The sequence below is a fragment of the Taeniopygia guttata genome, chromosome 1 (assembly GCF_048771995.1).
Source record: "Taeniopygia guttata chromosome 1, bTaeGut7.mat, whole genome shotgun sequence".
Lineage (NCBI taxonomy): Eukaryota > Metazoa > Chordata > Aves > Passeriformes > Estrildidae > Taeniopygia > Taeniopygia guttata.
Window position 1 is genome coordinate 42,104,797 of NC_133024.1, and position 22,284 is coordinate 42,127,080.

General features: G+C 35.7%; 1 protein-coding gene and 1 non-coding gene across 8 annotated transcripts in view; both read left to right on the forward strand.

Annotated features, from left to right (window-relative positions):
* The window catches only part of GRIA4 (glutamate ionotropic receptor AMPA type subunit 4), a 212,028-nt gene that overhangs the window by 148,602 nt on the left and 41,142 nt on the right, over window positions 1-22,284 (forward strand). For 6 of the 7 annotated variants that reach the window (XR_004367554.3, XM_032747698.3, XM_032747701.3 and 3 more), the window contains exons 10-13: window positions 7,383-7,589; window positions 13,878-14,248; window positions 15,644-15,842; window positions 20,693-20,940. Coding sequence is in view for 6 of the 7 variants with exons in the window: in XM_032747698.3 (XP_032603589.2) it covers window positions 7,383-7,589; window positions 13,878-14,248; window positions 15,644-15,842; window positions 20,693-20,940 (1,025 nt within the window). In the remaining variant the exon portion in view is untranslated. Of the gene's footprint in view, window positions 1-1,239; window positions 4,272-7,382; window positions 7,590-13,877; window positions 14,249-15,643; window positions 15,843-20,692; window positions 20,941-22,284 lie in introns of those variants that run through there. The other variant, XM_012569742.5, reaches the window with a different exon arrangement.
* Window positions 20,925-21,005, forward strand: MIR2985-2 (microRNA mir-2985-2). Its single transcript, NR_048994.1, has one exon. It is a non-coding gene; the product is annotated as a microRNA mir-2985-2 (primary transcript).

The following is a 22,284-nucleotide window of genomic DNA, read 5'->3' on the forward strand; positions in this document are numbered from 1 at the left end:
TTAAGATCTCATTTAGTCTGCCAATTCCTAGGTTGGTGGGAGGATGAGACCCATATATCTTAATCATACTGATGACATGTCATGTCTGCACAGGTTTTTTTTGGTATGCATTTACTATAATGATTTTCTTGAAATCAGGTTTAAAATATTGAGTTGTGATAATTTTTTTCTTTAACTCAGTCTTTTCCATTTTTCGCTAAAATAAGTCTCAGAGATATGAGTTCTTACAACTTCTAATTGCTAAATCTTGACTCACAGAACACTGGAAGAAAAGAAAAACCCAAAACCTTTAAATGACATTGTAGAACAGAGGGTATAAAATGAGATTACTGTAATGCCAGTGTCCCTTTTTCTTGGTAAATTATTAATTCAATAATTGACTTTAGCAAGAGCTAAAGCTCAAAGTAGTATGGTTCAGTCAGCCAGTTAAAACTGGATTATCTATTCTTAATTGTGAATGAAAACATGAATTTAGTAGATGCATTCTTAATGTTCATTCAGCATTGCAGTAAAATTTCTATTTTAATAAAATCTATATATATTCGGAGTTTGATTTTCCAGGATTATTGTGTTTTTAAAGAGTGGTTGCAAAGGAGAATGAGCTGCTTCATTCATTTACATTTTTAATTCACAATTTTTCAAAACAATTGTTTCTTACAAATCTGTATTTTAAACAAAATGTTAAACATTTTTTTCATCTGAAGTCAGACATGCCCTTTAAAGCTGATGTTTATCAAAGCCAACTGGCACAGGGTGACCTTTACGTGACCGCTTTTAAGATTTTACATCTCAGTTCACTGCCCTTTTCACCTGCTTCATTTAAACAAGACATGTTAACCCAATAAACTGTGTCTCAAATGGGAAGGAATATTCTGTAGGTGTTATAAAGAAATAATTTTTCTAGCTCAATACAGAATTTAAATTAATTCAAAGGAAAGCATGAAGACATTTTCTAACTAAAAATACAGTTAATTACCAGATTTTCAGCAGTGTGTATCAGCATTTATGCATTAATTATGTCTTAATGATTCTCCTGTTGAAAGTTATCATTCCAGGATACAAAACAACCAAACTACCATACAGGAATTCAGAATGTAACTCCTAACCAAACAGTGTGACTTTTAATTTTATTTTTGCATGGGAAATTTTAAATATATGTATCTTTATCCTAAAAAAAAAATTAAAAAAGACTCGGTGATGGAAAAAAAATATACTTCAGTACAGTCCTCCTCTTTTCAGCCTCTGATGAAGAATCCTATTTTAAGAAATTGATCAAGGAAGAAAAGAGTCCCAAGATGCTGCGAACATTCCTAACTAAGGCTCAAGTATTAACCACCAGTCTAGTAACATTGAGCTAATTTTTCCATATGGATTACTGTTCCTCTGACTGGATGACCAGGCAATGAACCACCAAGAAAAGTTCTGTGACTAATCTGAAATGTCTAGAACAGATGATGTTAACCTTCAACTTTGCCAAGCTGAGAAGAGAATGATGTGAATTACAAGCTTTCAGTCGAAATTTTCCTCTCAAAACAATCCTGATACCTTTGACTGAAGCTCTCACACATGAATACTGTAATTTCCATAAATAGCTGCAAGCTTAGGAGAAGCGAAAAAAATAAAATAATGAAAAGTAATAGAAAAGGTTTCTGTTCACCAGAAAGGAAAAAAAGGAAAACAAGAAAGCTTTTAAAATGTGTTATCTTGCCTGTCCTGTTTGCATTGAAGCATTCTGATGTGCATAATAAATGTTATCTTCAAAAGAACTTTTCCAGCCCCTGTATTGAAGGGACTGGTGGGATCATTTGCAAAACCAAAAAGCTGAATTAGTATTCCAAAGCATGCCCTGTGTTTATGCAGCATGTCATTTTGGATAAATGCAATTAATTGAAAGCAGCACAACTTCTTGACCAAAACTGTCCCCTTTCCATATTTCAAAATCACAGTGCAAGAGAAATATATTGGAATTTGGTTTGAATAAGAATATATGGTGAATTCTGCCTTATCATGCCCATCTCCCATGTACTCCTCTGGGAGCTGCACACATGATGCTGAAGGCAGAATAGGACCATAATTCTTAATATTGGCCTGCTAGGACAATGTATTTAGCATCTGCAAGAATATGATCACACACACAAAGAAAAGAAATATTAAAGTAAAATAACTTTCAGAGTCCTGTTACTTTTCTCTTCTTTGTTATGTTGCAAATGCCACAGAGACTTTTGCACCTCTTCATTGCCCTCTTCATGTTGAAGGGAAGTTGAACCATTGTAGATGACGCATTTAATTTTGGTTGCATGCATATTTTCCAACATTAAACTGCAAAGCTTCTGCAAGCAGTGCTGTCAGACTTTTCAGTCTTCAAAGACAGATGTCATGGCAGCATAGGAAAAGCTTACAGTTTTTCAGCATGGCTCGCTTTAAATTTTTCCTAAAGCCAAATAGCACAAGTTGATTTGTCCTCTGTTTCTTCAGCTTTTATGTGTCTATGCTTACTTTGCTGTAGTGTGGCTGTATGCCTGTTGCATAGAAACTGCATTATAATGAATCAGCTCTGCACCCAAAGAACTTAGTAGAGTGTTTTCTACTTGGCAAAATGTTTTCTTCATTTGTAACATAGTGAGAGCATGTAGAAGTTATTTTACATATTTGGTTTAGGCTCTTCCCAGTTAGCTGTGTGGTGCAGTAGCAGCCCAGAGAGAGGAAGCAGCAGCTGATGTTCTTCATCAGCTGCCATTTATAGTTTTTATTCTGCACCTCATGAGATGGACAGCCTCCTGCTCTCTGGAAAGGACAGGTTTCCTACCTGTGCAGAGGCATGCCCTTTGGAGTGGGATGGTAACATCTCCAAATGCACAGTAGTTCATTGCCTGACTTGGAGAAGGGATGCTCTTTGCAGCCCTGCTCTAACACTAAGGTAAAGCAAGGGACTTATCTAGCTAAAGGAGAATGATCATCTCTAATTTTTTCAGGTTCAGAAATATGGTCCCAAGTTGTTGAGGTAGAATTTAGGGAAGTAGGCTCAAAAGCCTAATCCAAATGCTCCAATACATTTCATGATAGAGCCAACTCTGTACTTAACTCTAAGACTGAAAAACTTAAAAATCATAAAATTCCTTTAAAACCAAAGCTTGATGATAAGCTGCATCTGCATTGTGGCTTACAGTTCAATATCTTAATGAGATATCCTTGGTGTTGGCAGATTAAGTTTGAAGGGCAGGATCCAGTTCACATCCAAGTCACCTAGATGTGGATGACTTTACAAAGGGTATTGATTCAGTTGCATTCAGTGACATTCAAGATGCTCTAGGATATACAGCCTGTCCCCCATTTCTTACACCGGCAGGGTGACCCTTGCCTGTCTCATGCTGTATATGTGACCTCTCCCTCTGGATGTTTTAGTTGGTGTATGGACTTTTCCAGGCATGTGGGGTAAGTTTTGCCCCAGGACTGCAATTCCACAAAGATTTAGAAATTGATTCAGTGGCCTATAGGTGGATGCCTTATACTGAAGGTATCAGACCTATCTGTAAGGGGCAAGCACAAAGCACCTGCAGAGCAGTACCTTGGGGTCAAGCAGGTTACCTTAGGGCATCTAAGATGATAGGCAACTTTCATTAGGTGACTGAGAACCACCATCACTGTTTTGACTGATATACTCTTGATAGAGTCTTACCTCAGAAATTCTAATTATAGCCTTTTTTCGCATAATAGAAAAATATTTTTTCATTAGAAACTTTATTAATTAAATTCTTCAGTAGACTGGAGAAAAAGAAATGAAGTTTGTTGCATGAAAATAATAAAGACTTCAAACCGAATCCTGGACACTTTATTCAGAAAAACAGAAAAAGAAAAAGAAAAAAAAAGTCACCAAAAAACCTTCCATTGACATTTACAGAAGTTTCTTTCAGAATAAAGTGTGATAATGTGTCCCACACCTGTTCTAAAAATTAGAAATTTCCTTGCACAGATATTTGTCACTTTTACAAATTATTTTTGCAATGGTGATTATTTTGAAATACACTTTGGAATAGGAGAACCAAGTTTAAATCTGTTTGTTATTTTGGTTAGTTACTGTGTCCGACTTCCCTTATAGTATGAATCATCAGTTGTGAGCATTTAACTGTACACATGAATTTGTGGCAATGTGGTGGAATGATTTGTTTACATCTATAAAGGTAATTGTTGCAGACATCAATTTGTATTTGCAAATGTTAAGTATTGTTATGAAATTGTGAATTATATAAGTAAAGCTTGCACCATTTCAAATATCTGTTCCGTGCTAGTCGTTGGTCATTTCAATGTGGACTTTTCCTTGATTCGCTACACCATAGAATACTCTTAAGCAGCTGAAATCTTGCAAATATTGCAATGTTAAACCTCATTCAGCAGTAAGTCAGACGTGTTTTATATCAGTAGGCTAAAAGCTCATGGTCCAAAAATATAGTAAGCACAAAGATGGTGGGCAGAGATAATCTTTCTATTAGTCAAGATGCTAAAACTGGAAACAATGAAAAAGTAAGCCTATGTTTTCAGCTATTTCAGCTGATTTAATAGAAGATAATACCTCTCCACAGATGACTTGCAGCTCTTGCATTTTTGGACTACCATAATTACACCAACATTACTACTAACTTTGACAATGCTATTGCAATGGATTATGCAAAATAAAAAGGTCTTTTTTCAGTGCCACAGATAGAAAAGAGCATCAAGATATGGCTAAGTACATGCTATTGATCAATTCAGATATTTCATGACTTCACAGTATGACCTTGGAAGTTCATCTGTGTAAGTTACTTGTTAGCAAACCGGTAAAACTTGACTTTCAGTGTCTTTATATAACGACTGAACACCTCATCAATGTGAGACATCCTCAAAGTCTGAAATGGACAGGATTTAAAACTAGGGCTACTATTTTTTTTTTTTTTTAACAGTCTTTATCAGAAACTCACATGCAGTCCCACCTGCATTCCCCCATCAAATTCTACCTTGAAAATAGATATCTGATTACTTAGCAGGTAAAGTAGGCACAACAATTAAAGATATATAAAATAGGTTAGGAGGGAAAGATCAACATAGTAAGCAAATGGTAGCAGGTGTTGCTGTTATCTTTAATTGTACTATTCCATACTGGCAGATTATACTCAGTTGCTGCTTCTTTGAAAGCAGTCACAGCAAGGCATGCTACCTTACTCTATAAGATAATTACATTACAAAAAACGCTCCCCACTGTAGTTTGCTCCAAATCAGTGAAATCAGTGTAAGAAAGGGAGGTGGATGGGGAAGAGAACCAATGCAGTTCCTCCAGGTACCAAAGAGATCCCTGTCAGACCTTGGTGGCCACTCGACTGCATGGGATGGCCTCTGCTTGTACCTACCAAGGACAGTATTGAGACGTCGCACTTCCCTTCTCAGTGTTCCTTCACAGAACTCCGGGTATGAGGGCTGAATTTTACTTAAATTTTAACAGAAAAAATGAAGCATTTGTCACTTGGATTTGCTGCGCAGAAATACTTAAAATGCTTTTTTTGCAGCAGCCCTGCCAATGGTGAGATGAAGGCAGAAGCACAGTGTCTGGGTTTTGGAAGAAGAAGCAAGCTGATCTGGCATGCACTGTGCCTGTCTTCTTCAAGTCCACTGCCAGAATTATCTCCTGGTGTGGCTCTAGTTGCATGCCTTTGGCTGGGGATTTATGGCTGAATCAGAAGAGCTAGAAATCACTAACATGGTCTTTGGAAAGCAAAATTGCTTTTGAGGTGCAGCAAGCAATATAGCTGAAGCTTGCAAGGAGAGCTCACAAATGTAGGGCAGTGGACAGACTTGGTTGTCCTTCTAGCAAACAGTTGGCTAAATCACAGACAGGACAGTATTTTTCACCTCTGTTTATTTTATATCTTTTTCTGTGCAATAACATATGTAGAAAGGCACAGATTTTGGGTCTTCTTCTCATGCAAACATAAAGCCTATGTGAGGGAGGAACATTTTATGCAAGCGGCCAAAATACTTCTGAAAATCAAGAACTACTGCAGAGATCAAGATCTCTCTGCTTTTCTCCCTCTCTCACTTTAGAAGACCAGTGGTTGAGATCAAGGTGATTTAAGTAGGAATAGGAATACAAGAAAAAGTGCAGGTTGCTGTTAATACTCAGCAGTTTTCCTTTGAAGATGCAAACTCTATACGGGCAAAGGCACTCATTGCACTGCACTCATGTAATGCCACCTATCCTCTCTTGTTAGACGCCTAGCAGAGGTTACAAAATTGCTGTTGCTTATGGATGATGTTCTTGTAGTTTCAGTGAAGCAGACATTGCTGCACTACATGTTTAAATTTATTTTTATTCTTGTGCTAATTATATCTGTAGGAAAGATGGGAATGGGGCAGCATATTACCAAGGTTAGTGTCAAAAGACTTAACATTTTCCAGGGAGTACAGAGAAAACTTAAGTTGCTGGTATTTTGTGATGTAAGTTCAAACAAAGGGTGACCTAAATTACACTTTATATTAGACAAATATTTCATCTGGAACTCAGAATATGAATTATGTGAAGTAATTTAAAATACCATCAGAAAGTATAGTTTTACATAATAATTTCTAAAGTCTGAATTCACATAGAGCTAAAAAGAAAAATTACCTTGATTTCCCAGTTGCATAATGTTCACTATTGTGATAGTATGATTTATACAGGGAATGTAAGATCCACTCTTCAAGACAGGTTTTACTTGTTCTCAGTGGCACTCACTGTCCCAAAATATTTGGTACTTCTTTTTCATACAACATGCAAAGTCACTGTCAACTTAATACCATTCTTGTCCATGCATATCACTTAAGTTCATCTTAAATGACCTTGCAGAATCTTCACTGTTTCTTTTAAAGGGAAGATGCATATTTCATTAGGAGTGTATTTCTATATTCTCACTAAAATGTATGTAGCCTCTTAGGAACTATACATTGTAAACCTCAAGAAATGAAGTCACTCAGGCTCTGCGTCTGAAATTACATAGGCAGAAACCCCCACTGGGTTAGAGGATATGCTTACCCAGTGAAGTCAGAAGTCTACATTGTACCTTTATGATCTCACAGCCCATTGCGCTGTATAGGCTCAACCTCTATTCATGCTTTAAATTTAGCAAAAACTGCACTAAGGTCTTTTATTTAAAACAAAGTAAGGTCAATAATTCTTGTGAAATGTATAACCAAAATTAGTGTGAAGAGTACAACTTGCCAGAAGGATTTCTTTTCATGCATTTTAATTTAAACATGCTAATACTGTCCATTAACTTTTTATAAGTTGTGTGTTGTTCAGTCAGCTCATGACATGTTTGTATTTTTTCAGACTATATTTGGTACACTTCTCCTTTACAGTTCTACTTCTTTCATTATAGGAAGCCCCATATGTTATGTTCAAGAAAAACCATGATACGTTTGAAGGGAATGACAAGTTTGAAGGATACTGTGTAGATCTGGCATCAGAAATTGCAAAACATATTGGTATCAAGTACAAAATTGCCATTGTTCCTGATGGAAAATATGGAGCAAGGGATCCAGAGACAAAAATCTGGAATGGGATGGTGGGAGAACTTGTTTATGGGGTAAGCATACCAATTTTTGAAGCAGGATTTAATTTATCATAGTATAAGTCATAAAATAGGAAGTATATGTGCATTTTTTTTTTATCTTGGGGTCACAGAAAAGAAACAGAATCTTATTTCAGGTCTGTGAGTTTTCACTTATTTTCAAGATAAAATTTAATAGTTTCATATAAGTTCTACTATTTTTTCAACTAGTACCTTGAAACATTAGAACATCCATAGTTTGTATACCCCTTAAAATTCATTAATGTTAGAGACCATCTATTCTTGACACACTATAAAACTTGGTTGGGAAGAATATCACTCATTAATTCATTTTCATGAAATGGTGGACAGATCTTTTTAAAATTATGGGATTGGTCTAGATTGAGATATGAAAAATCCACTATCATATATATTAAACATAGGTAATAAACCACTACAGACAGGTACGTAACTGAGCAATTCACAGTGAAGATAGACTTTTAAGATGGCCATCAATAATAAAATTTAAGAGCAAACCTGGTAAGTTTAACAACTGAAAACATTATGTTACATAGTGCTCTGGAAAAGGATTCTTTAGAGTACCATAATAGTTAGCAATTCTGCTGACATATAAAGTTCCAGTATTTAAAGAAAATAGTTCCAATAAACATAAATAAATACCCTCAATATCTGGTGTTACCAAAAGAAACAAAACTCAGAGCTGGCTTTGCTGATGACTACAGTTGCTTGTATCTGCGCTGAGAACAGTTCAGAATTCTTAGAGAAATGTTTCATTTCAGTGATAGAATTAAAAAAAAAACCTCCTCAAACTACTCAGGTATAAATATTCCCACCCATGAACTCATAACATGACTCAACTTCCCCATAAAAACATTCCCGCATACCAATTGATCCATGCCCAGTAGCATTTTCCACAATTCCATTGACAGTTTGGGCCATATGTTGCAAAGACCTTGTGGCTTTTGTAGCAGCTCCATTTCACCTCCCTTCCGTCAGTTTATCATGGCTGATAAATTCTCCATTAGCGTCAGTTCAAGGGACACTGCAGAATGAAACAGTCTCTGTGCTGTAGGAGTGTGGGAAATGTTGCCCCAGAATTTCAGTGATCTCCCCTCCCCATTGGAATGGAAATATTATATCAGGTTCACAAAACTCTCCATATTCTTTGAAGTTCATGAAGGAGGCAATCTCAATTTTGTCTTTAAAGAGTAGAAACTATGACTGTCGCCAAGCATGTATATCTACTTCAGTGGCTTGATAGCAGCTGAACTCTTAGGGTAGTAAAAGATAAATATTTTCAAACTTATTTTATCAAGTACGGAGGTTACTCCTTCTCTGGCTTTTAATTGCAATATCAAACCCATGGACATCAATGGCCAAGAACTATTTTATGCTAGAATGTTTTTTCAATTATCCAAGAAATGCTATTATTTATTTGCTCAGATGCACAGTTTCAGTGGCCTATAATCTAGTTGAAAATTACAGAGGAAACTTGATATTACAGTTTCATTGGTTTTCCTTCTTTTATCTTAAAAAATACCTCATCGATGCCCTAGGACTAGACTGAAATAAAAAGTGTTGTAAGGAAACTCACATAGATGTGTCAACACCTACAGCTTTTAATAGAGCTGAAAGCAGTAAAGTGCACAGACATGAGGAATTTTTTGCAAATTACCCGCATGAAGAAGGCCAGCCCAGAATACAAGGCCAGTACTTAATTTTTTGTAATGAAAAAGAGTGAGGAGGAGGCTCTTTCCAGCTATCTGTTTAGGATGGCTATAGTCTTTGTGATTCTGGGACTGGGTCCTGGGAATGAGCTGCAGCAAAGCTCTTAGAGCTGCTTTTTTACTGAAGTCAGCTGTTGCCCAGGACATTTGCTCCACTGTCATAAGGCTCCTTGAGGCTGTATCAATTCTGGTGTATGAGTGGCACCAGGGAATGTCGTTGTGCTTCAGAATTCACCTGATTAATCTGCTAAATTGCAAGAAGAGTCTCCAGTACATTTTTGGTCCATAATTACTGTCCAAAACAATTCCTGAACCCAGCTGGACCCTGGGATTGAGCAGAGACCTTTCCCTATAAGCAGCTTGAATGCGGCCATGCAAGTTTGGAGGTCGAGGGACTTTGACAGTAGCGCCGCAGCCTGTCCAGCGCTGCTGGGCCTTAAGGCCAAGAGCTACGCCAAGCATGGTTAATATACTTCTACAGGAGTAGCTTCAAAGGAAATTGTTCTTTCTGTTGCTTACAAAGTTTTCTGCTAAAGATTTCCACAGGGAATCCATCAAGAGCATCCTCCCTGCAAATTCCTTGAGTCCTTGCCAGACAATTTACAGAGCATCAGGTTCCCAGGCCTAGGAGAAAACAGAAAAATCAGTCAGCCAGAGAGTTTGCTGCAAAGCTCTGCTAGAAGAAAAGTATGTTCATCTTCTCTGATAGATCCCCTAATCATAAACACAAGTAGTCTGAGTAGTTGGCTGTGTTTCAAGGCTTTTTATTTGCAGCCAGGACTGGGAGAGAATTTGCAACTGAATTGGCAAATTGACGAGATGATCTGTTTGGGAAACATTTTACAGCTTTTAATTTCCAGCCATGTTAATGGATTTGCAGACAGTTTTGCTCTAGCTGGTGAGATTGGACCCTTTCTGTACAACTCAAAAGGTTCCTCTGCTCTCTTGCTCTTACCATCATTCCCCAAAGCCCCTTAGCCCCATCCTTATTATTGAGAGTGGACATGTGAAAATTTTATCCCATGTTCCTTTAAGACCTGTATACACCAGAGGTTGTTCTGGTACCTGGACACTCAGGTGCTGCACAAAACAGCTTATTCATGTCCTAAACTCCATGGCTGATTATTCCATCATGTCCCAGAGGAAACATCATATAAAATGCTGTGGGGTACAGCATTTGCTAAGATTGTACAGAATGTAATTGTGGGGATGGTTGCTTATTTTCCTGTTTTGTTTTTAGAACGTTATTAAAAACTATGAGGAAATCTTGGTCATTTGTCCCTGATGTATCCACATGCATGTAATAGTCCATGTGGATGCTATTTGCCTTGATATCTAGCTCACAGAAGAAATGCTGTCTGGGGATGAAATGCCATTAAGCACATGTAACAGGTGTTTCTAAATTCACTAGCAGTCAGCTCCAATTAAATATTCATTCTCCTGACACAGAATGCTTTTCTTTCACTGCTTAACACAAAAGGTCACAACCCATTTTTGTTTGAAATCTCAGAAGCCATGACCTTCTGAGATTAAAATCTGTTTTTGCATGATTTTTCTCAGATAGCTTTACTACCTTCACAATACTTGTGCCAAGCATAAATTTTATTTGCAGTGTTATAATAATTATATATTCTGGAAAAGAAAATGTCTCTCTCCACCAGAATCACTCTTGTCTCCTTCTACAATATTGGATCCAGAAAGCATCTGTACTTGGTAATGGTGGAGCCTTGATTGAAATGCTGTTACAGATGCAGTTGATTTAACTGTGAAGTATCATTAGTCTTTGACAAAACAGATTTCAATGGCAACAAAATCATTAATTGTTTTTGCACCATAGTTATCTTGTTAATCATTTAAATGTGTAATTATATGGTGTACATTAACTGGGCAAAGCACAAGTGCTGATAATTATCATGCACAGCTATTTTCATTATTTAGTTTTTGCAATGAAAAATTTATGTAGGCTTTACATGGCACACAATAGTCTTACCAAAATAATAATATGATCAGTCTGGGGGGCTGTAGTTTCTCCAATTTTTTGGCATGACCTAGCTATGTATTTCCCCTTTAGATTTGGTGGCATGAAATTGATTTATCTAAATTATGAATTATCTGATACTAGATCACTCATATAAAAAATGGGTTAAGTTCCTATTTCTCCTCTTTAACTCCTTCAAGTACTGTAGGCAGCAGTTCTGATGTTCTTTCAGTTCTGCATACCCTATTTGATCATTTAAATTTGGCAAGATAAATCCTCTCCAGCATTTCACATATAATATGCAATGTGATAAGTAGGTATTTAAAATCTCCTCAACCCACACTAAAATGGTCATGTCACTTTTCCAGCTCACACTGTGAAAACAAACAGCCCCCAAAAACCTGTGTTTTAACCCCAGTAGAAATCTGCAGACACAAAAAAAAAACCTGTTAGCCAACTCCTTTAAAGACCAGTGACCAGATCTGTCATTTACACTGTGTTAATGAAGATACCACTATGTAACACAGAGAACATAGGCAGGAAAAGATCATAGTTGCCATGAGTCTTTTGCTTAATTAAAGGACTCCACATTAGGCATTCTCAATAATAAAAATTTAGAAATACAGAAGATGTTGACTCTAAAGAATGAAACCGTTTTTCTGAAGAAAAGCTACTTAGGAGTGAGAGGAAAAAAAAAATGCAGAAAAGCCAGTAGCTCAAACCATCCTACAGTTTTTAGACTACAGAAACTAAGTTTAGTTTATAATTTTCAGACTACTTAAAAGTATATTTTAGACATCTAATATTATACAATAATATTATATATAATATAAATAATATATATCATTATAAAATTATATATACATATAATTTTATATATTATAATAGCTGTTTTCATAAAACATTTATTTCAACCTGACTTAGGTAATCACAAGGGATTAAGAAGCCAATTTTTTTTTTTAAATGCTTCATATAAGAAAGTGTAAATTAAAATTCAGAGAATTAGCAGTCTTATCATAACATTTACCTGAGACATTAGCACCAGAGGTAATTTCTGATACTTTTGCCAAATTATGATTTCAGATGCATTGCTTAAAATGTAATATCTTTATATAAAATTTTGGTAAGTGTTTGCATCTCAACTATTTCAGGATGACAGATGTAACCTGATGATTAGTATACAGCCATCTTAATACAAGTGTGCATTTTTGGGCCATTGCACTGGAATGAGTCAGTTCTCTTGAATTATCGACAACTGCAAAGCTGCCAAAATAGGTTTAATTTTCAGCTACACAATATTGGTTGAAAATTAAATTCCATAAAACATATATGACTCCATATGAATTAGCACATAAAATAAAAAACACAAATTATTTTAAATGCATTTACCTGTTTCAAAGTTGTAAGATGAAAAAAAGCTGCATTTCAATATTTTCTTTGGCACACAAGCTATTTACATAACACTGGATTAAACTATTTGAGCACATCTTTATTTTTCAGCATGTTTTAACCTCATTGAAACAATGAACTGTTCACAAAATACTGTTACTCTACTGTTAAGTCCACAGAGCTGAGAGCGTGGGCTCTGCTCTGTGACTGTACCTAGACATGACACTGTGATGATGAACAGAAAACAGGTTTCAGCAGCTCTTGCATCTGTTGCCCTCTCAGAGGTGCCTCCTTTGACCCAGGTCCCCATACAATTTCCATCTGAAGCACTGCTGTAATGACAGCTTTAGTGCAAAAAGCAAGGCTAGGCAAGGAACAAACCTCAAGGTAGTGTAGCATCTCTAAGGAGAAAAGCAATTCATTAGCTTAGCTCCAGTATTTTATGGTGCATACAGACATCGTTGTTACCAGCCATAATCACCTCCATCAATAATGATTCATTCAAGATTGGCATCATCATCCAAAAAACATGTTAGAAATATAATTTAAAAATATTCCTGACACTAGTGAGAATGTATTTAGCACACATTTTATCCTTTTATCACATGATTTCACACACCTATTTCCTGTATACTTGCCATGTTTTGATGTTTAAAATCTAATTCAATCTTATTGAACTATATTTCCCTTGAGACAACTCTATGCAGTTTGGTGGAATCACAGCAACAGTTAATCACTTTTGCAGCTTCATGCCATTTGGAGCTTTCTTGAGTCTTTGAACTACTTTACCTCAAAATATTATTATATCTTACCAAATTTAACAATTAAAAAGTCTCTATACATTCAGTGACAATAGGGTCATTCTCATTTTCCGCTCTTTCTTGAATTCCTTTATTTAAATCTAAATTAATGCCTAAAATTATCTTCCTATGCTGCTGTTCACCTCTATAAGATTTAAGAGTCTTCTCCTTAGCAGAAAAATTAAGTATTTGTATAATTCTGTAAAATAAAAACCTGCAATGTGTATGTTTTACTGAAAGCATATTGAGTAAATGCAGACTGTGATAGAAAGAAAGAAAAATGCTACAAAGAGCATTTAAGCCACGGTGTCCTGATGTTAATAACATACCTTTGGAATTAGCTGCTTTACCAAGTGTATAAGCACACATTAATTAATCTATAAATCTATATTTCTTTTTTTCTTTATAGAAAGCAGAGATTGCTGTTGCGCCTCTGACCATCACTTTGGTACGAGAAGAGGTCATTGATTTTTCTAAGCCTTTTATGAGTTTGGGGATATCCATTATGATCAAAAAGCCCCAGAAATCTAAACCAGGAGTGTTTTCCTTCTTGGACCCTTTGGCGTATGAGATCTGGATGTGCATAGTCTTTGCCTACATTGGTGTCAGTGTGGTCCTGTTCCTAGTTAGCAGGTTTAGTCCATATGAGTGGCACACAGAAGAACCAGAGGATGGGAAAGAAGGACCCAGTGACCAGCCTCCCAATGAGTTTGGCATATTCAACAGCCTCTGGTTTTCCCTGGGTGCCTTTATGCAACAAGGATGTGATATTTCCCCAAGGTTTGTGTCAAATCTTTTTCCATTTGCATTTTATCTTCAACATTGAGGCATAAAGTCTTCCTTCATTAATTTTCCTGGCAGTGTTTTGAAGTTCATTCTTCAACCTTTTCTTTTTTTTTTTTCTTTTTCTTTTTCTTTTTTAATAGCCATGATAAGAGCAACAGTTAAACTGCTTTGAATTTCAGTCATTACTATATTTTTCCATTGTCAATGTGCATAAACCGCTCTCAGAAACAGCTGGTTCACACAGGGACCATTCCACTGGGTTGACTTCTGAAGAACTGTGTTGTTGCTACATTAGTTCCATTGTGTTACAACCATGAAATACACACAGTTGTACTGAATATATGCCTTGCATCAAGGAATGTCCCACTTCTGTTTCAAGTTCTACAGTGCTGCTTCACAAGTATTGCTGTCTGTGAGAAACAATATTTGACTGTCTGTTTCTGAGAAGCCATGCTGTGTTGCTCAGGTGTGCCTTACACAGCACATGCCTCAGATCTACTACCTGTTTGGTCCTATAATACAGGATTTGTCCTGTAATATATGATCATCTAGTACATGATTAGTCTAATACATACAGTTCTGAATTTCTCAATATTTTATGAAGTTCTGGAACTTTTGTGAGCAGTAGCTAAAACTTTTTAATTAAATATTATGACCCAATCTTTCAAACTTAAAGGCTTCATTTTAGCCATTTGCAGTGAAATTTTGAGTGTTCAGCATTGGCCTAATCCTTCTATTATTGAAGTCAGAAATAAAACTGGTACTGATTAAGAGTGGACGTGCCTTGCTCCTCAACAACCTCATCAAATTGCAGGTATTGAAAAGGAAAATACAATTTTTAACTTAACAGAAATGTCTCTTCTATCACAAAATTCTTGCTTCTTAAAGAAGAAAAATGTGAATGTTCAATGAATGACTGCAGTAGCTTGTGGAATTTTTGAGATGATTGGGTGACAGGAACATGTTAATCCTAGAGCAAACATAATCCATATGTAAATCCTTTTGCATTTTTTTAAAGAGGAAACCGAGAAAGCTACTGATTTTCAGCTACCATACTTTACTTTTGTCTCCAAAAAGAGATTACCTACCCAGTATTTTTTGACATATTTTTCCTATTTTTAGGCATGTCCTAAAATAATAGGAACACTGACATTACTGTTCAAGAGGATTTAAACTTCTGCGTATGTGTGATACACAATGGTACGGTGGACTATACTGTAGGCATTAAGTTTCTAGAGTAGAAGCATCTATTAATATTTAAAATGCAAATTATCTTCCACTGATTGTTGCTTAATGACAAATATTCAGCAATAATGGTGCCTTCACTCTCTCTCTCACTCTTTATGGCTCAAGAGACAGGAAAATGTGCATTATCTTATTCATGTTTAGATCCCTCTCAGGTCGCATTGTCGGAGGTGTCTGGTGGTTCTTCACGCTCATCATTATTTCATCCTACACTGCTAACCTCGCTGCTTTCTTGACTGTTGAGCGAATGGTCTCACCCATAGAGAGTGCAGAAGACCTTGCCAAACAAACCGAAATTGCTTATGGGACACTGGACTCAGGGTCAACCAAAGAGTTCTTCAGAGTAAGTTGGCGCGTCCAATAGAGCAGCTATCCCCCCCCGACCACTCTTATAAGATGCTTGGAAATGTGAAATAATGTGACTTTTGCAATTATATGCAGTAGAGTTTTGTAAATCCTAAAATATTTCAGCTACATTTTTACCTCCACAAGGCCATTTGTTGAAGTTTTCAGGTTTTTTAATCTGTAGAAAGCTTATTGATCCTGTCAAAAAAAAAAAAAAAAAAAAGGTGCAAAGAGATGTCCAGGGGGATAGTGAAGCAAGGGATAATTAAAGTAGCATTGCACTATTGATTCATATGAAGCTACAGTACTGATGTGCAGCATTGAAGGCCTGTGATGGTAAAGTGGAGTCTTGCAGGTTTTGTTTCTGCTTATGGATTTGGCTGTGTGCATTTTGCTTTAGGGTCTTGGGTGGTGGGCAGAAAATGCATTTTTTAATTTGCTGACTTTCAGATGGATAATAAAGAGAAAATTTAGCTCGAGGGGATGTGGCTGGAGCATTAGGAAATAGCCTAAATAGCAATTCATATGCCTGTGCTGTCTCTATTGATTACTTCATTGTCATTTGCTTTCCTGCATTAGTGTGGTTGGTATGTAATCCTCATCGTTTGCCAGCTGGAAAGCAGGGAGCTTGGACATCACAGGCAGTACATAATAAACAGTCCTTCCTGCTTTATTTCATGTCTCCAGCAGATGAAAGTTAAGCTCAGCTGACCAAAGTGAGTTTAGTGTTTAAACACTGCTCTGAATAAATGCTGTGAGCCAGTAACCCTTCCTTTAAAATTGCACAGATAATTGGGTCATTATTTAGCTGAAATGTAGAGATTAAGGGATTTTTATAAGTCAGGAAGATGGACTGAAAATTTCTTCTAATTGCCTAATTGAAAGGAGTTCGCTGTTAGGTACTCACATGCACCTTCACTGTTTTCAATTTGGCCAAACTGAACTCAGTAAACCATTAACAAAATTTTCGATGCCATTTGGAAACTATAGACAATATCCATTCAAAGACAGTGTCTCAAGTGAAATAACATTGTTATTGCAACAAATATCCCCATAGAAGAGCTTGCAAATCTGTTCTATTAGCTGGGGAAAGATGATTTATAAGATATAGATTTCATTTAACAAACACAGTGATTGGACCTTCACATCATGAAACTGATCAAGGAGTTCAGTTTAACCCAGTTTTCTAGACTTCTTCTGTAGACACTGGAGAAAGAAAAGCAGCCCTGTGCATCCTGTGCGAGATATGTGTGTTATGATGAAATAAAGCACACATTAAAGTATCTGCCTCTTTACGTGAACTCTAGAAGGATTCAGCTGAATGGTACCTCATTTTTAATGGATAGTGTTCACTAAAAAGTTTCTACCTACACCTGTCTTATGATTTTTTTAATGAGTACAATACCTCCTACCAATTATTTATACTCACCTATGTTTCACCCATAAACACATTTTTAGTTATTTTTGTGGAAAGTTAAATATTTTATTCTTGGAACTGCAGTTTCAGTCCATCATAAGTTGAGGTAGTAAGCGCAATATAGGTACGAATAGTTCTTTCTATTCTACTAGAATGAAGCCGTGATGATATTTAAAAACATGATGCTGATGGTCTGGTAGATTTGTGTAACCTTGTCTTTATTAACTTGCTGCATTTTCAAGAGTATCTAGTGCTTGCAAATTTGTTAGGTGATGGTATGCAAAAGTCAATTCCCAAAGAAATAGTAGAGAATGAAGGACTGAAATTGTTTTCCTAAAAGTTTCAAAATACTTGTACAAGACATTGTATTGAAGTAATGAGATCAGGTATTTTGATGTAGAAACAATACTGGTCACAAAAATTTCATGGTTCTTTTAAATTATCCTGTAAATACAAAAACTCAATATTTTATGCAAGTTCTCATTTTAAAGAGAAGATATTACAATGGAGTAAAAATGTCTAAGCTACAGCCCTTCTTTCACTTCAATCTTAAAGGGTCAAAAGAAAAAAGAAGGAAAATCAGTGTTGCTCTTTGTTTTTTCTTTTCTTTCAAAATACAGAGGGAAACTTTAAAGTTAACTACAAATACGAAATACTATTGCATTTGCAAAATGTGAAGCTTAATGAAGATTTAAAATATGTTGATCACTTTCTTTAAAATGGTGCAATTGAAGCCCTACTTTCAAATAATTTTTAATCACTCTCACAATATAGTGATTCTTATTGATACTTCATGTGCTATTTGTAAAAGTATTTTTCACAAAACAGGGAGAAAGATAAAATATCAACAGACAATATTTACACAAAAGCTGTTTTCATAATACATAAATTAAGACGTAGCCTGAAACAATAGTGATGGAAGATTTGTGTGCTAAGTTGAACATTTTGTGGCTTTAGAAGCAATTCACTTTTTGGTATTAGAATCATGTGTAACTTTTCTGTCAGTGGTGATTATCTGGCTGAAAATGAGCCTTCAGGACATTTTCTCATCATTTTGTCATTTCTCATCAAAATGTCAGAAGCTCTGAACACCTCTTCAGCATGTTTTAAATCTGGATTGAAAGCAGAAAAGGGAAAATAATTTTAAAGCCAACATAAAGAAAAAGAGGAACTTTGATACTGTTAGCTGTTATATACTCCTATTTTCTGATTTACATGCAGTGAGAGTTGTATTTTCCAGGCAGATTGCTCAAGAGGAAAAGTAGCTAGTTTTAGCAGTTCTACTCAGAAAAGCCCAAAATGAAAATTATTCCAGCTTGGCTGACTGCAGGGAAAGCTGCAATGTTTCCTCATATGATAACAAAAAATATTTGTTAGTTTACTCTTCAGCTTTCACTCTGAGTTGACATGTAGAAATTGAATGCAGACAAATGAAAGTTTGGAAGAAAATGTTAGAGAGCAGATATCTTGCTAGACTTTCCATATTTTTCTATTTTCATAGGCAAAGGAGACTAGATTCTATAAGGAAAAACAAGTTAAATGCAGCTTTTTTCACTTGATGTAGAGCAGTGTTTCCTGTTACTAATCAAGCTGTTTTATGTGCTGCATAAAGTTATAAATGAAAGTGACATATTATATGGTTACTTTATAAAGAAGTAGATCTAGTGGATGTTAAGATGAGAGAAGTGTTTCAAAGTGAAGGCATACAAAGGCAAGAAAATACTCTTGAAATTATGATTGATTTATTACTACTCTCTTCCATTTTTTTCTTTCTGTAAATTTAAATCCATGTAATTACATCAGTGTAAAGCAAAAAGAATGCATTGGTGGCTTTGTTTATATTCTGCTCCCAGCCACTATTATGTAAATGTAAAATAGCTGTGACTACAGTGGAAAAAAGAGGTGACAAATCAAGATGTGATTATGGACATACACAGCTGTTGTTGATTCAAATGTTCTTGTATTTGACAGAAAGATAAAATTATGCATACAGACAAACTAAAAAAGGAAAGAATAATTTATGATGTTCTGCTATATGGCATTTTTATTAAACAGTTTTAGCTAAATGCCCCTTATTTTCAGGATAGATTTAGGTCCTTAACAAATTATTTTCTAAGTAATAGTACAATCATTCAGCAATTGGTAAAAAGAAGTGCTTCAGGGAAATTACTCTCATATATAAAAAAGGCACATTTCTAGGCTTCTAAAACCCATTTTTAATTTATATAATACTAATATTATAGGATTTTATATTTGTTTAAATAATCTAAGGCCCTTTGTTTTGGGGCTTTAGAATAATGAATATTTTCTTGGCGTGCTCAGCACCGTGTAGGAACAGGCTCATAGACCAAATCTTGCTTAGCTAGAAACTCCTCTTGACTCAAATAAAAGTTGACTTGAGCATTAGGTTAAAAAGTCCTTTTTGCAGCATACATAGGGGAAGACAAGTGCCATCTGTTATTATAAAAATAGTGTGTAGTGTTCAGCTGACACACTGCTGGTTTGCATGTGTGTTTTCCTATTGCTGGAGGAAGCAAAGGAGTTGTTGAGTGAATCTAATGAGCATGGGAAACTTGTCAGCCAGACAGCATTCCATTCCTTTCTTTTAGTGAAAATTTTTATTTGCTTTAATTTTTTATGAAGAAGTTTTATTTTTGCTTAAGCGTTTACTTGTAGTTACTCCATGCATTCTCAGACAGGAAAATTTCCAACTAATGCACTCTAAGCCATTAATTCCTGTGCATTCTTTGAGAAAGTACATTTCTTACTCAGTTTTTGGCAGGATCAGAGTCTTTAAAATAAATCCACTGATACTGCAGTTCTAAAATCATACCTAATTCTTTAAGAAAGATGCTTATGGCATTTTACTTCCCTTAATATTTGCTCCAACTTGCTGTTTCCATCTTTTACTGTGAACCATGTCTTCAAATATTGTATAGCATTTCTTAATATCAATCAAGTCACTTCTGGACTCTGAATCATGAAAGCAGAAATCTTACTTAAGCTATTGTGGTTTTGATGGTAGAAGAAGTGGATGTTAGAGAAAGGCTTTAAGATTCAGCTGTGTATTTATGGGGAGATTACTGTTTCTCTTAAGATTTCAGGCTTATTGTGGGCATCTGATTCATATACCATTCCTTAAAACACATTGACTGTGTGAACTTCCTCTATCTAACAGTAAATTCAGCTTTGCAGGTTTCTTTTTTGACTGCTAGAGGGTAGCCAAACTCAAAAATAGTATCTGCTACTATAGTATTGATACTTTTCTTTCTTGTCTCTTTTAAAATAATGGAATTCAAATAAAACCCTTCTCCAAGATTTTCCCAACCTCAAATGTCTGAAAAATTAAGTATGATTGATTTTATTTGAGCAGTGCCATTCTGAATTGTTGCAACATTCTTTTGTTCTAACTTGTTTTTGATTTTCTCCAGAGATCAAAAATAGCAGTGTACGAAAAGATGTGGACCTACATGAAATCAGCTGAGCCATCAGTGTTCACTAGGACTACTGCAGAGGGAGTAGCTCGTGTCCGCAAATCCAAGGGCAAATTTGCCTTCCTGCTGGAGTCCACCATGAATGAATACATTGAGCAACGAAAGCCATGTGACACCATGAAAGTGGGAGGAAATCTGGATTCGAAAGGCTATGGCGTAGCCACACCGAAGGGTTCTCCATTAAGGTGGGTGGAATAGTATAACAATATAAAATGTGTTGTTATAGTATTCCACCTTCCCTGATGTCCCTGATATAGCTCTTTTTGTTTTGTGTGTGAACATGGTATGTTATTTTTATTTTTTCCCATTTCATTTTTTTTTGATCAACAAAGGTAACCATTTCTAATTGCAATATAGATTGAGCAGCTATAGTTGGCATATGTTTCAAGGCCATATAAAAACCAAACTGGTTGAACACTAGCTACTTGAAGTCAGCCTCAATAGAATTAACTCCAGTAATTCTATTTCATCAGCTTTTTTCACAGAATTCAACCCTTTATAGCAATATTATGTTTACATTATGTACATCAGTATCTGCATCAATAATATGCTTACATTTTATGTTTTGTTTATTGATCTCGGCTACTAATTTCTGAGTAAGAAGCTGCTTGTAGCATCTTTTTTTCAAATGTCATCGCTTGGAGGTAATTAGTCCTTCATTAAAGCAACTTCATTAAAGTACTTTTTTACTTAAGCACCTTCTTATTTAGAAAAAAATGTTTGTGTTTCTAGCATTATGCATTTCAGTACTGCCTTCAAACTCACCAGTATTTTCTTTTTCATGGTATCAGATGCATTCAGTAAAGTAGGAGAGTTTTTGATTCACAGGCAGAACATCATTTGCATTTCATTTAAATTGTGAGGGGACAAAATTCAAGGTACCAGCTTTGTGTCAAAATTGGCTGTACTTACCATTCTGTTTCTTTAACATTTAATGCAAACAAAACTTGCATCTTCCAATTTTCTTCAAAACAAAAGAGCAACTAGCAGTTGAAGGGAGTCTGACAGTGATGATGTGCACATGAGTGGGGGAAAAGGAATGCTCTGCAAAGTGCTTAGCACCCCATTTCTCACATTTGTGCTCATGATAAGGTATTACAATGTGAAACAAAGGGGAGGAAGTAGGTGTAAGGGAAGAGTCACAAGTGCAGGTGAAGCCATATGGCTGTGGATGAAGTAATTAAGAATCTATTTGTCTACATCAGTGACTGCAGAGGAGACATCATTACCGCTATGCAGATAACAAGTTTCACTCATAACTCATCAGTTTAACCTGCACACAATGCCACAAGCACCAGTAGCTGTAACTGTATAACAGGGATGGTGGAAGGAATATCATTAGAATCATTTCCATCCATGGCAAAAGATTTGTATGTGCAGGGGAAAATCAGGCCAGTTATCTCAGTTACTGAATGTGAATTTTTGGTCCTTAACATTCAGTACTTCTCATATTCAACAATTGCAACCTTCACTGAATAAAGTAGTAAGAGAACATTAATGAGATGAGAGAGGGAAAATTATAATAAAAA